This window comes from Chenopodium album, chromosome 7 (assembly GCF_948465745.1).
Source record: "Chenopodium album chromosome 7, dcCheAlbu1.1, whole genome shotgun sequence".
Lineage (NCBI taxonomy): Eukaryota > Viridiplantae > Streptophyta > Magnoliopsida > Caryophyllales > Amaranthaceae > Chenopodium > Chenopodium album.
Window position 1 is genome coordinate 62,954,167 of NC_137840.1, and position 16,538 is coordinate 62,970,704.

Sequence of the window (16,538 nt, forward strand, 5' to 3'; positions counted from 1 at the left end):
AATATTGTATCCCTCTCCTATCACATGATCCCCACCCAAACCCACTATTACTTTTTTTTATTATATCTTTCCTCTCACATTCATTACTTTTCGATAAATTATTAACCCCAGTATATTTCTTTTACAATTTTTAATACTCCAACTACCCCAATTACCTCTTATATTATATAAGTCAATTAAATTGCCTAAAACTATGTGTCGGTCAAACTGTAACACTTAAAAAAACACGGAGGGAGTAGTTTTCTTCAATCTTTACACTTTTTGTCCTTATGATTCGGATATTCTCTAATTCGTCACCATTGTAGCATTCTCCATCATCATCAACGTCGTCGAATGATGAATCTTGAGGTAAATTTGAGGTTTTTTTTTAGGAAAAATTGATTCTAATAATCCCACCTTTAGTCAGTTCGCTATTAATAATCCCACCTTTAGATTATTATTTAATAATCCCACCTTTATAGGTGATCTTCTTGTATTGGTCCTTAACCTGTTGGTGACCGGTTTTGAAAGGTTAGGATGCCACGTGTTATTGTTTAATTGGTTGAAAAATAAAAAATTAAATTAAATTAAAAAAAAAACTGAAAAAAAAAAAACAAAAAAAAAAACAAAACTGAAAAATGAAAAAACGAAACCCACCATCTATCCCCACCCACCCCCACCGTGAACCCTAACCATAGCCTAGCCCCACCTTAAACCGGTCGGCCGCCACCATAACCCCCGAAAACGGTCGCCCGGAACCCCCCATTACCGAGTTCACCCCCGATGACCAAAATCAACCCCTCGAATACCACCCTTGAAACAACCATAACCACTACAACCACCATCCTATTAACCCCACCCAGCCACCGAAACCCCTCTCTAACCGCCTAAAACACCCTCTAACCTTCAACAACCACCGAAAAGCCCTTAAATCTTACCCAAATTCAACCTCAAGCCATCCCTTGAAATTGATTCATTGATTATTTTTTTTTACTCATTGAAGTTAAGGGTTCATTTCGATGGTTTTCGTGGGTGTGGGGGTTGGAATCGAGTCGGTTTTTGCTAGGTAAGGGTGGGAATGGAGGTTTCGGCGGTGGATATGGGGTTCGGCGGTGGAGGAGAGGACGCCGGAGGTTGGGGTTAGGGTGGTCGTTGGGGCTGGGTGGGTTTTAAAATTAGGCTTTCTTTTTTTTTTTTTGACCAAATTATTTTTGACCAATTATTTTATTTTTTTTTTACAGGAATTTTTTTGACCAATTATTAAGTGACATGTGTCACTCAAATTAAAATTAAAAAAATGTTTACCTAAAGTTCAGGTTATCGGTCATAAGGGACCAATAGAAGAAGATCCCCTATAAAGGTGGGATTATTAGATAATAATCTAAACGTGGGATTATTAACAGCAAATCGGTTAAAGGTGGGATTATTAGAAGCAATTTTTCCTTTTTTTATTATTATTATTATTTTATTTTTAGTAAAATATGTGAATGTTATACATTAATTGTTGATTTATATCAATTATGTATTTGTGATTCCTAATCTACCATATTATAGATCGATAATTATTGTCTCTATGATAAATCAAAATTAGATTTAAGTTGAATATTCAATTTTTTAGAGATAAAACAATTACAATTGAACTTGGACATAATTTCTGTATAAATAATAATAATAATAATAATAATAATAATAATAATAATAATAATAATAATAATAATAATAATAATAAAAATAATAATAATAATAATAATAAATAAATAAATAAATAAATAAATAAAGAACACCCATTACTTTAAATTTAATTGAACATTTAGTACACTAAGAATGAACCTTTAGTAAATAAAAAATGAACATATTTAACAATTTAATTATTTTATCCTTATTTTCGTTAATACTTATATATAATTTATTTGAACCTAAATGAAAATTATGTTTATTTTTAATATACAGCATTTTTTTAATACTAAATGTTCATTTAATTTAGTGTTCATATATTTTTGTAAAAGTTCATTTTATAATGTATGGTCCTACTATTCTATTATTATATATATGATTTGATAAATGTTCATATTTAACATACTAAATATTTATATATATTTCTTTTTTTGACGTGTTCACTTTTTATTATTATATGTTCATTTTTTATTAATGAATTTTTTTTTTTTTAATTTTTTTTATGTGTTCATAATTTATTTATTTTTTTACTAAATGTTCATTTTCAAGGTTGTGGGCCATCAATTTTATGATTATATGATTATCATGTTCATGTTTAGTATAAGAATTTTTTTTTTATCATGTTCACGTTTTAGTACTAAATTAGTAAGTAGCCCGGACGTTGCCTCGGGTTGCTAGTTTGCTTTTATCATGTTCACGTTTTAGTATTAAATTAGTAAGTAGCCCGGACGTTGCCTTGGGTTGCTAGTTTGCTACTGTTGTAGACTTGCAATCATTAAATTTTTTTTAAAGCTTTTAAAATTTGTAATTGTCATTGTCAAACTAAAATTGAGGTTGTTTATGAATTGTAATTATATTTCTAATCATATTAATCAACTAGCTTGCATTAGGTGAAACAAAACAAAAAAAAAAAAAAAAAGTTAATTTTCTGAATATAATATACATACGTGAAATAAAAAAAGTTGGCCAAGTGAACATATTCAAATGGAAGAATAGATATTGTTAAATTAAAAAAAGACAACAGGGTTGTAATTAGGTTGTGCATTAAAAAAAAATACTTAAGCATATTGACATATTGTAACTAATATGGAGAATAATATTTCAACCATATGGAGTAATTCATATTTCATAACCATCTAAGTGAACATATTCAAATGGAAGAATAGACGTTTATATATATATATTAATAACATATACTTGATAATTGGCATAGATGGTGAATTAGTAATCGTTATAATATCGAGGTTGAGGGTTCGATGCTTGGGTGATGTGACATTGTTTGAGTGATGATGTAGCGTCATGAGATATTGGGAAGATGACGTGGCGCAAAAAAAAAGGGACTACATAGCATATCGGCGTTTTGGAAACGCCTATTGATATATGTATAGATGTGCATTTATTTTTTTTACGTGTTCAATTTTTTATTAGTGAATGTTCACTTTTTTAACGTGTTCATATTTTTTTTACTTAATGTTCATTATTTTTTACGTTTTATATTTATTTACTAAATGTTCATTTTATAGTGCTGGTGCAGCTAAGACTTATTGCCTTGTGGCCTAGTGAAGTTTAGCCATTTAGGTCCCATATCGTGGGCTTGGCTATGATTCCGTGTTAAATACAGGTTCTGGGGGTAGAGAGAGAGTCTACTTCAGATCACAAGACCAAAGGTGGTTTCATCCCAAAATCATACAGCAATAGTAGGAGTAGCCTCTTAGCCTTATAATTCATAAATTAAATGATTAAATCTTTCTTCTTCAACCAATGTGAGACACTTACTTGTGGTGGTACTTGGAAAGTCTATTTTTCAACACGCTTTTTTATATTAGTGGCTTCCCAATTACGCATTGTGATCACTCTATTAATCCATTTCACTTTTTTTTGGTGTTACACCTGGTTCACCCTTGGGCTAATCCGGATTCGGGGATCAGTTCTTGGTGGTTAGGTTCTAGTCCCCTCCCAATTGTTGTTGTGGGGGATCAAACACATGTTCTCCCTACCAAGTGTAGTCTCAATCACCACTACACCAACATCTAATTGACTCCATTTCATTTATTAATTATATGGAAAAACTACAAAAAAAAAAAAAAAAAAAAAAAAAAAAAAAAAAAAAAAAAAACAATATTTTATATATATGACCACGATACATACATTAGCGCAGTTGCATAGTTGATAACAAATAATATAAAAACATCACTAATAAAACAAAGTTGCTAACTAATAAGTTAACTAATATTTTATTAATATATACATTAGCTAATAAGAAAGATTACATTATATTAATAATTCCTCAAATTTAATTTGTAATTAAAAAAATAAAATAACTATATCAATTAGTTTTGTGAAATGAATTAATGGTTTAAATTTAATTTTTAATTGAAAAATAAAATAACTATATCAATTAGTTTTGTGAAATGAATTAATGGTTTAGGTTTACTATTAAAAATAGATGGTTATGAAATATGAATTACTCCATATGGTTGAAATATTATAATCCATATTAGTTACAATATGTCAATATGCTTAAGTAGTTTTTTTTTAATGCACAACCTAATTACAACCTTATTGTCTGCTTTTTTAATTTAACAATATCTATTCTTCCATTTGAATATGTTCACTTGGCCAACTTTTTTTATTTCACGTTTGTATATTATATTCGGAAAATCACTTCTTTTTTTTTTTGTTTTTTTTTTTTTTTTTTTTTGTTTTTTTTTTTTTTTCACCTAATGCAAGCTAGCTGATTAATATGATTAGAAATATAATTACAATTCATAAACTAGCTTAATTAGTAGGTACATATGGGTTAACAAAAAGTAAGTGTTCTATTGCATCATTTTATACCCACTCCATTATTGAAATAAACTCTTATTTTCCGTACATAATAGTTTTAAAGGATTTAAACAACTCAATTGGAATGATTAGAAATGTTCTAACAGAAAAATTATTATTGAGTTTTTAAGATATACTAATATAAATCATCATGTTTCATATATATATATATATATATATATATATATATATATAAATAATAATAATAATAATAATAATAATAATAATAATAATCTAATCTAATCTAATATTATATAAATAAAGTAGGCATTTTTGGGAGCATTTGGCGCGCCACATAAGAAAAGGTATATTTTCGACCAATTAAAAATTAGATTTCTCTTTTATTTTAGAATTAAAAAAATCACTCGCCACCTAAACAAAAGTGACGAATGAAATTTTTAATTTTTGCCACGTAGGTAAAAACGACGAATAGTAATTTATTAGGATTTTATTTATTTAAGAACACTAAATTTTATCATTTTTATTTGTTACAAAACTAAAAATTATCTTTAGATATTAGGATTTATATTATTTAAAAAATTAAAAATTATATTTTGATATTAAAAAAAATATAAATTATGAAAAAAAAAAATCTTTTATATTATCTTTTACATTAGGATTTATATTTTTTTAACAAATAATTAGAAATTAAAAAATATATTTTGATTTAATGATTTAATCTAACTATGCGATGAATGAGATAATATTTGTTTCAATTTATAAATTCAAGTTCTATTTACGTAAAAATTGAATAAGAATAATTTAAAACTTAACAAAATATTTTACCTTAAATTAATGTTAAAATAATAGAATAGAAAATAGAAACAAAAAATATTAAGAAATTACAAAAAAAAAAAAAAAATATACAAAATGAAATATTTAAAAACCATGCATCGTATGGGCTTACATCTAGTAATAATAATAGGTATATATATATATATATATATATATATATATATATATATATATATATATATATATATATATATATATATATATATATATATATATATATATATATATATATATATATATATATATATATATATATATATTAATGTACGTATACATGTAACAAAAAATGTTTATATCGAGAAAAATTAGTGCAGTAATTAAATGGATAAATAATTAAAATTTTGGCGTGATTAAATGTCTATATACAAGACCTATTTTTATCGTAGTCGTCGTAGACACAGAAATTTTATACGTGTCATACATTAAATTAAAAAAATTAATTTGGGTTAAATCATGTTAATGATCCATTTTAATTATTTTTGGCCTACCCAAATAAATATTCCGAATTAATTCGGGTTATAAAATAAATCAAACGGACTAGGTTAAAAGACCTCTAAGTCATAAAATGGGTCAAGCCCAAACCTACTAAGTCCACTCAAGGAGTTCTCATCTCCTATAAATACACCATTTCACCATCAATTGAGGGGATCCAGAAATCATTATTCCAAAGCTCATAAAACTCAAACGGAATTCTCTCTAAAGTAAGTCAATAAGCACATCAAACTCGTACCAACTTGTTCAGATACACTCAAACACATTTGAACGGGATTAAGCTTCATAAGCCCTCGTTCAGGTGTATTCAAACAAAACCCTTGAATACAGGTTGACTTCATCAAACGTCATCCTGCGTTCAAACTCAAGGCGACGTCATCAAACTTCAACCTACAGGTGTTACACATGTGTCATCGTAAAGTTATGGAACAAAATTTGAATACTTAGTTTATTTTATTATAAACTTTAATACAGAGATTGTACCCAAATGAATTTATTACTTTATTTTCCGTCTTTATTTATTTAGACTAGAAATTTGTGTAAATATTAGCATTTAAAAGTCATTTAAATTGGATGGTCCAAAAGAAGGAAGATTTGTAGATAATTTTAAAGAAGATTTTGTGTCAAAAGCATGTGCACTTCCCTTGATTTACCACTTGGTGATATCATTTTAAAAGCAACCCAATTCTATTTTGTCTTGGTCGTACAAGTTAAAGTCAGCAAATTCCCATAAAAAACCCAAATTACCTGAAACTTCTCTATTTTTCTTTGTTTTTTTTTTTTTTTTTTTTTTTTTTTTTTTTTTTTTTTTTGCAATATCTTGAATGATCTCAAATTGCACGGTATCAACCAATTAGGTGTACCAATGAAGTCTAAACATTGGTAATTAAGTATACTTAACATAATTAACAAGTATACATGCATGATTTTTTAATTGTTGCTTTCTTTAATTTGGTTTAATTAATTGACACTTTTGACTACTTTTTGGATATAGTCGGTTTATTTTTCAATTTTATTTTCTTACCTTCATTTGTAGGAATTTTTCCAAGCACTACATGTCTACAACTTCTTATTCATATTAGTTGACCTACTAGTACTATGATTTTTTTTAATTAATTTATTTATTTCAGGTTATGTAATTTAAAAGCTTATCTTATGATGAATATTATGGTCGGTGATTTACTTTCGTCCAACTTTGAAAGATGGGAAAAAGTTCAACTACTGCCACACACACACAAGTTACTAGTAATACTCCCTTCTATCCGTTCGTTAATATTGTTGGTTTTATTAGATAAAATAAAATAAAACTCATAGAGGGAAAATTTTTAACCAGGAGATGACATGTGTCATTCCTAATTTCGCCTTAAGTATAAAATTATACACTTATATATAGATTATAGATACTTGTGGACCTGCCTAAATGTCTGTGGGGTAGCCATAAAAATTAAAAAGAAATGTACCAATTAATACTCATATAATTGAGTTGTAAAGATGCAATAGGATCAGTAAATTATTGAAAAATCCAAAATTTTGATTTGATTTTGATTGTTTGATTCGAGTTTTTTGGATATCCGGTTTGAAATCCATTTTATTAGGATACCAATTCAAATAGGTTTTTCCAAAAATAGAGGTATCAATAACAATATACTAAAAGACACACCAGCAATGACACGTGTCATTTTCTGGTGTGTCCTTAGTTTTTTTTTTTATTTATAACTAGTTTTGTGCCCGTGCGATGCCCGGGTTATTTGATAAATTTTAACATAAATTTTTAATTTATATGTCAAATTTCAAAACATATCATTGGTACAAAATTAGTTAGGAATTGATGTGTTTTTGTGACGATTTAAACTATGTGGTAGGCATGTAATGACTAATAATAATATTGGTGAAAACATTTTTTAGCCCGTAACTTGAAATAATGACCATGTCCGAAATGACTCGTGACCCGACCCGATTGACAGGTTTACACACAGTAATAAAATTAAATTAGATTGTGAAGTATATTATTTTAATTGATTAGTAGATTTTGAACTAATTCTTTCGCTTCAAATACAAAAAAATAAAAATAAAAAATAAAAAATAAAAAAATTATATGATAGTTTATGAGAGTTGTAATCTAATTATGTTTTTGAATAAAATTATAATTCAATTTGTACATATGAAAGATTGGTACTTTATCAAAAATAAAATCTAAATTAACAATTTTATCCTGAAATTCCATCCAAATTTGATTGAAAATAGAATTTTAAACTAACTTTTTTATCCTACAAATTGAATTCTATAAAACTCTATCCTACGTGACGCGACACTTGGCAAAAAGTTGGAACGCCAAATGTCGTTGTCTCGTCGCCTGACTAACAGTTTAGCTTTATATATTAGTTATATGATAATAAAATTCAATTAAAGAAACAAATCTTATTTACAAAAATAATTCTCTAAGCTTATATAATATATTTACTTAAAATAAAAAAAAATTGACATATTCTTTAACACGAATATTTTTGTAGCTATAAAAAAATTTCTTAACATAATTTTACTCACTTTAAACATATTTAACATATCTTTCGTAATCCTTTATTTTGCTCTAAGTTTGTCAACTATATTTTTAGATTTTTTTTTAAAAATAAAACTAATTATAATGATAGTTTAATAATGGTTAGTAATAATTATCGTGCATGGTACGGGAACTAACTTAGTTATATTTGAAGCTTTAATTTTGATACTCTACTGCTATAGTGTCTTATATCTTAAATGTTTATTTATCAAACGGAAGTTGACAAAATGAGAGAAAAAAATTATAGATAACGTAACAATGTATATTGTATACCTTTTTTTTTTAAAAGTATTGATTTATTTGGTGTATAAGTTATAGGTGAATTTAAAACAAATTTCGTGTGTTATAAATGTTGGAAAATATTAAAGTAAAAGCTAAGAATAGACTATATATGTTCTCCGATAAATGCACATATTTTCAACATGTAAGTCCAACGGTACAAGTACGCACAACTTTGTTCAGATCAGCCCATGTATCTGACCCGTTTTTCATGGGCTATTAAAACTTATTGGTGCCTTAAAGTTAGTTCAAATTTGCTATCACACAGAGAATTACATAGGTTCTTTTGATTGAATGTGAAAAATTTCACGTAAAAGTTGTTTACAATGATTTATGTTTAACAAGAAAGCAGAGCAAATTTTGACTATGGCCTCTGCTGGTGTTGGTTAATTCAGAAATCGTGATGCGACAAGGAAAGGGGCAAAGTTTACTCATCTTTCTCTGGTGCTAGGCCTGCTGATAGTTGTCTCAGTCCTCAGGAGCAATGTCTAAAGCCTTCATACTCTGATCTTCTGCTTGAAATTAACTCCAAATCTGGTGGTTCAAACATCAACATCGAGGGCAACGGCATACACATGGTTCACGCATAAATGAAGGTATGCCACTCAATCAATTTTCAACTCCAACATGCGTCAAATTTAATGCTAGGCATTTAAAGACAAACGCATAAGCCAGAGCAAGGTACAGAAACTCCACGAGTCCCAAGTTAATTCCCGAAAAATCTATTCGGTTTTTCAAGAAGACAAATCATAAGTTGATTCATGGAGGTTCATAATACCTGATGGCTGATGCTGCTGCTAGGTTTTGCCAACTTGTCAATTGGCCGTGAAATTCATGGAATTGAATATTGCATAAAAAACAACTTTATAAACCATCCATGCCATCAATTTTCTGTCAGCAGAATTACAAGTTAATGTTACAAGCTGGTTTGAGTTCATAAGGAAACACATAGTATGATAGTTATACAATAAACTAGTATCATAATGAAGTTGACAGAACAAGGAAAGGTGCACTAAATGCATCGTTTTAAAACAAAAAATTACCAATGATATTAGCCTGTTAATATTTGACCTCTCCGATGAAGAATAAATTTAAAGAGCTGCCAAGTTGAACTAGATCTTGAATTCGGCTTTTTCTAAATAATTATTAACAATAATGTTGGGAAAAAAATTGAAAGATGAACCTGTACATAGAGTAGATTGTAAGCAATTTATTACTCCATAGTATACAATTCAGAGACGAAAAGGTTCCCCATCAATAAGATCAATATCAGACATAATTAAGTCAAGAATAATATATGTGAAAGCAGGAATGACAAGATAAGACTATATGGGATGCTTAGCAAGTTTAAGGCAAAAGTGGTCACCCATTCATCCATTCACATGATGTGAAGCATCCTCAAACTACTTGTTTAGACATTAGGTAGTGACAGACGATGAGTATAAGCAAACAAAAAATAAGGAAAGCGATAAGACGTTCTCACTTCATGGGTGAAAAAATGTGGGCTCTGGCTTTGCATAGCACTTCGTACATGATTTATCAAAGCATATTTGCAAACCTTTGAATTAGGAGAAATGACAGTACATTCAGGTATCAAGAAGGGATATAGATCAGAAGAACTCCAGCAAACTAGCCAACCTTACTTAAAGATATGAGGGGGTTACAAAAAAAGGGAAAACGTCCTGATGCAAGCATGAAGAAATAGTGTCAAGAATGAAGGAGATTAGTTTCCAAGATATCTATGGTAAACTGCAAAATTATCTATCTTCAGTATTTATAAAGCATCACAGTTCAGTCCTCCAGAAAGGTTACATATATAAGGTTTATTTTCTCTACACCCTAGTTCTCAACAACTATTGCTGGTATTAGGTGCAGTTTGTAAAAGAGAAGAGAAGAGGTGCTTAGCCAGATGAATTGCAAACTACTGCCAGAACTACAGCTAAGTTTACGCACATACAAGTTCAAAAATTTAGTTTTCTGAAGAGAGTAAAATTCAAACTTTAGACAACTGAGCTGGGTTTTCATCAATATATCTCTGATATATGGAAACAGATACAAGACAGTTGCAGAAAAGGTAAGACAAATTTTTTCGGACCAATGAATATAAAAAAGAACTTATGAAGAGGAATGCGTAGCAAAAGAACTCTTTCAAGCCACAACTATTCCACCAAAAATAAATTTTGTCCAGCCATATGCTAAGACTGTTAGCTGGTTGTAATTTGCAAAGTAAATTTAACGAATCAAGAAAAATACTTATTGACGTAGGTTAGTAGGTATAAGGTGAAATGACAGTATAACATATCATCAGACTTCCCTCAAAAATTATATGGTACATAGACTACATACCGTCACAGCAATATACTTATTTATATATATCTCCAATGAGCCACCTAATTAAACTCTACAGCCAATTATAGCACTCGAACACTGTTACAGACTTACAGGACTTACAGAAAATGCAACACGGCTAAAATAATAAAATTTGATGTAAAAAATTGCTATAGTTCAAACTTCAAAAAAGTCTTACAGTAATATTAGGCATGCAGCCGAGAAGCATCCATTGTAAATAATGACAGGATTGTGGTTAAGCATCCTTATAAGCACTAGAAACTTCCTCAATATCCATCTCAGCATCATTTGCTAGCACATCATCATCTAAACCATCCAATGTACTCTCTTGCTCTAAGTTCACTTGGAGTCTCTCATCATCAGAATCACTCTTGAACAAGTTTTCATCCTCAATATCAGAAAATTCGTCGAAAGAGGCAGCCTTCTTCTTCTTCCCTCTATAACCAATCAGATTCATAACCTTTTCCTTCCAAAGAACCAAGGGGTATTTCTCAATCAACTCCGGCCCATTATATGCCTCATTCAAAAACACATGAAACCGCTTCCCTCTCTCTGAAACATAAAATATACCAAAATGCTTCAACAACAACCTCATCAACTTCTGTGGCATCACAAGCTCACGTCGAAAATGAGTTAAATGGTCAGTAACCAGCCTCTTCTCAAGTGTAAAACTAAGCAATTCATGCATAACCGCAACTGCTCGTTTATCAAATTCTTGTGATCCGGCTGCAAGCCCTCGAGCATCAGCATAAGGGGATAAATACTCCCTCTTCTGAAAATGCTCTAATGTTCCACCAAACCTAAACAACTTCTTAAAATTCGGCGGAAACTTCATTGGAAATGCCAATGAAAGCTTCCCCGGAGAATGCAAATTCAACTCATCCCCACTAAAATTCTTCCCTCTTTTCTCTAATTCAGTAATTGCCCACTCATTTTTCCAATTTACCAATTCCAAAAACTCATGATCAACACCCCCATCATTTGCCTCAACCTTAACTAACCTAAAAAGATCAGGATACTTATGCACCCAATTGTTCCTAAAATCAAATGGCAACCCAAAATCCCTCCTAAAATGAGCAATCTTATCAACCCGAATTCGCTTATCAATTGACATCATCAAAATCCTAGTAACATACTCAGCTAATTTATCACTATGTGCTTCAATTTCTCTCTCCTCTTCCTCAAGCAAATCCTCAGCTTCTGGGGTCATTCCAACCCACAAAGTCCCTTTTCTATCCTTATACAAATCAAACAATTTCGGCGATTTTCGAAGAAAATCAGATAATTTATGGGGTTTAGGGAGGTTAATTTGACGACGTTCTTGTTCAAGATATCGAATTGAAATTACATGTTCAGGTTCAGATTTGATTACCTCCATTAAATGGTGGATTTTTGAGAAAATTTTCCATCTTTCTGTGACAATTTCAAGGTCGTGAACTCGCTTCTTCTTGCTCCTGTCTTGTACTCTTTTGCTTGTTGTCATTTGACGATTTTGGTGGGTATTTGATGAATTGAGGATATTGTAAGAAATTTCATGAAATTTTTTGGTGGGTTTGTGTTTTTGGATTAATTTCATTGACATTTTTTAATGAAAGTATGCAAAAATTTCTCTTTTTATTCTCTCTTTGGGAGGGTTTAAGGGTGCAGGGTTTTAGAGTCTGGAGGAGGATGAAGATGTTGAGAAGAACTGGGAGGACTGGAGGAGCATCCAGTGTATAAGCCTAAATTGTAAATTAGGGGTAATTTTGTCATTTTAGCCAATAAAGAGAGTAGTTTGTCATTTTTAGCCAATAAAAGAGGGACAACTTTGCAATTTCATATTACTGTATAAAAAATGGGAAATTTTGTCATTTCATCTAGTAATTATTTTATAAAAAAAAAAAAATTAAATAATTGAGGGGTGATTAACAAAATTTGTAAATCAACTTAATAAATTTGAATTTTTCTTTAATTTAATTACTACTTCCGTTTAAACTTTGGACTATCTATACCTCACAAATACTACTTAAAGTTGCAAAAAATATAAAAAAAAAATGTAAAACAGAGGTTGTTAAATATGGAAGAGAAAATATAGAGAGATGAGGGTTTGTTACGTAGTATTTAATATTCCATCTAGTACGGGATATATATACATGTACATTACTTAGGGTTCCATCAACGGATTAGACTAGGGATGTCAGTGGGGCGGGTCAAGTAGGAGACCCGCCCTATCCCCGCCCCAATGCGGCGGGGATGGGTCTCAGTTCGGCGGGTGGTGGGGCGGGGATGGGGATAAAAACCATACCCGACATGGGTGATGGGGCGGGGGTGGATTTTAAGTTGTACCCGCCCCACTTCGTACCCGCTCTATCCCCACCTCAATATATATTAACAAGCAAAATTATATACTTTATACTATTTTATAAAATAATAGCATGAAATATAATATTAGTTATAATACTTTGTACTACCTTATATTATAAACAAAAATGTGTGTAATATTAAAAATGTTTTTTATTATTATTATAATCCGTATTAATTACGTAAGATTGTGTATTTAAGAGACGGAGATTAGGTGGGGATTAGGCGGGTCTTTGGTGGGGATTAGGTGGGGATGGATATCCAAGTGAAGGGTGGGGCGGGGATGGTTTTGGAGTTGTACTCGCCGGGGCAGGGATGGGGATGAACATTGGACCCGCCGCGGGGATGGGGATAGGGATGGGGATGAAAATTTTAGGTAGGGATGGGGATGGGAAGGCCAACATCCGCCCCGCCCCACCCCATTGACATCCCTAGATTAGACCAAATACCCAACTCTAGAGTATTTTAGATAGTAAATGGGATAATAGTCATCCATATTTAGATATTATCATAACACTCCCCTTTGGATGACTATGTATATTGAATAAAACAATAACTAACATTTACTATAAAACCCGTACAAAATAATACACTATAATGCGCATAAGATGCTGCCTTGTTAAAAACCTTACTAGGAAAACCCAGTGGGGAAAAAACATGGTTAAGGAAAAAAAAGTGTGGCGCGCATTAACTCCCCCTCATGACTACATCACTTGAGATCTTTAAGACGACGGCTAACTTTTTGAATGTTGCTGTCGGAAGAGCCTTAGTAAATAAGTCCGCTAAATTCTCACTTGAACGAATCTGCAATACATTTATATCTCCATTCTTCTAAAGATCATGAGTGAAGAAAAATTTGGGTAAGATGTGCTTTGTTCTGTCGCCTTTGATGTATCCTTCCTTAACCTGAGCAATACAAGCTACGTTATCCTCATATAAAGTTGTTGGTGCCTCTTTCCCAGATGATAAACCACAAACTTCTTTTATAAGTTGAACTACCAACCTTAACCATACACATTCACGACTAGACTCGTGAATTGCTAAAATCTCATAATGATTGGAAGAAGTAGCTGCAATGGTTTGTTTCATGGAATGCCAAGAAATGGCAGTAACACCATATGTGAACATATATCCAGTTTGTGACCGACCATTATGAGGATCAGATAAATAACCTGCACCTGCAAAACCAATCAAATTTTATTTGGACAACTTTGGGAAAAATAAACCCATATCCTTCGTATCTTGAAGATAACGAAGTAAATGTTTAATCTCATTCCAATGCCTTCAGGTTGGACATGAACTAAACCTTGCTAATAAATTAACTGAAAATGATATGTCGGGTCGTGTATAACTTGCAAGGTACATTAGTGCTCCAATTGCACTAAGATACGGTACTTCAGGACCAAGAATTTTTTCATCATTTTCTCTAGGTGCTCTTGAATAGAAAGACAAAATTCTTCTTGGGGTTACAAATAGAGCACCTAGAGAATGGAATCCTTGTGCATCAATCAACATACATAGAAAAGGTTCTTAAAAGATTTTCTATTCTGACCTCGGGAAAATGATGAAGAAATTAATCTTGGTAAAGTTCAACAAGATGGTAACATATATTGGTATCACTTTTCTCTTTCTCAACCCTACGTTCCCACTTCTGGTGGGAATGTGAGTTGCCATTGGCCACAACCACGACCTCTATCTCGACCACTACTGCTGGAATGGTCTCAGTTTTTAGTTTCTTTCCCGTTATGGGTTGTCACATTCGGTTCAGGGAATGGAGTAGAGTCAGTAGGACGTGATTCATGATTTTTCATTAACAACTCGTTATTTTGCTCAGTCACAAGAAGACAGGATATTAATTCAAAATATTTTTTAAAACCCTTTTCTCTATATTGTGTCTGCAGACAATATTAGTGGAGTATGTCTTTTCAAGCATTTCTGCATCAGTAATATTTTCTCCACATAATTTCAATTGAGAAGTTATTTTAAACATAGCTGAGTTATATTCACTAACAGATTTAAAATCTTGCAATCTCAAATTCAACCATTCATAACGAGCTCTAGGGAGTATCACTGTTTTTTGGTGGTCATACATTTCCTTTAGATTACTCCAAAGGATTTGTGGGTCTTTCACAGTTAAATATTCATTTTTGAGCCCTTCATGGAGGTGATGGCGAAGGAAAATCATGGCTTTAGCCTTATCTTGAGGTGTTGCCTTATTAGCCTCTTTGATTGTTCACCAAGCCCTTTAGCATTTAGGTGTATTTCAGCATTTAACACCCATGATAAATAATTCTTTCCGGTAATATCAAGGGCTACAAATTCGAGCTTGGCAAGGTTCGACATTTTTCACTATACAAAATAATATTAAAAGATAAGTATATATAAATAATATCCAAAATATGTACTAAAAACGTTATAATCATGCATAAATAAACCTGATACAAATCATGCATAAATAAGGATGAAATAGAAGATGAGAACGTTAGCATGGAGAAAAATAAGAATGGAACCTTAAATTATATATCATGCTTTGTATTCGTTATATATGTTGATATTCCAATAAATAAGCATGCAAAAGTAGATAAAAGTTAAATTATAATTGTTATGGGCTGCGATCATAATTACATGATAATAATAATAATATGCGATTCTATTGTTACGTTGTATTTAATATTCCATCTAGTACAGGATATATATACATGTACATTACCTAGGGTTCCATCAACGGATAAGACCAAATACTCAACTCTAGAGTATTTTAGATAGTACATGGGATAATAGTCATCCATATTTAGATATTATCATAACAGAGTAGTATTAAAATATAGTAATTGTCAAAAATTTATTTTTTATTTAAATATATAAAATTAAAATACAGTAATTGTCTAAGGTTTTTTACATTTAATTATAAATAATTAAAAAAAACAGTAATTCTTCAATTTGAAGTTTCTTATTCTGTATTGAATTTTTAATTGAACTAGAGAACAATGTTTTATTTTATTTTTTTTACTAATTATGGTTTACATCAAATTATGCTAAGACCTTATTCACTCCACCAATCCAACCTAATGGCCTTATTGAATAAGATCAGTAAAATTGTTTAATTTTAAGGAAAAATTGCGGAAAATAATACAACCTTTGGCCGGTTCTTTTTTAATAATACAACCTTTCGATTAATTATTAATATTACAACCTTTAGGGGGTGTTGAATTTTAACAGGAAAAACCGGTTGGTAACTTGTTTTTAC

The 16,538-nt window shown here is 30.6% G+C and overlaps 1 protein-coding gene across 1 annotated transcript; it reads right to left on the reverse strand.

Moving 5' to 3' along the window:
* Positions 1–10,975: 10,975 nt before the first annotated feature.
* On the reverse strand, positions 10,976–12,600 carry LOC145638059 (protein WHAT'S THIS FACTOR 1 homolog, chloroplastic-like). Its single transcript, XM_081689026.1, has one exon. It carries the CDS (start codon positions 12,531–12,533, stop codon positions 11,187–11,189), a length of 1,347 nt encoding a protein of 448 aa, XP_081545152.1. The 5' UTR covers positions 12,534–12,600; the 3' UTR covers positions 10,976–11,186.
* Between the last annotated feature and the right edge of the window lie 3,938 nt (positions 12,601–16,538).

What these genes read in the sequence shown, in the direction of transcription:
- LOC145638059 (XM_081689026.1), bottom strand. Translation starts at nt 12,533, where the DNA reads ATGTCAATGAAATTAATCCAAAAACACAAACCCACCAAAAAATTTCAT.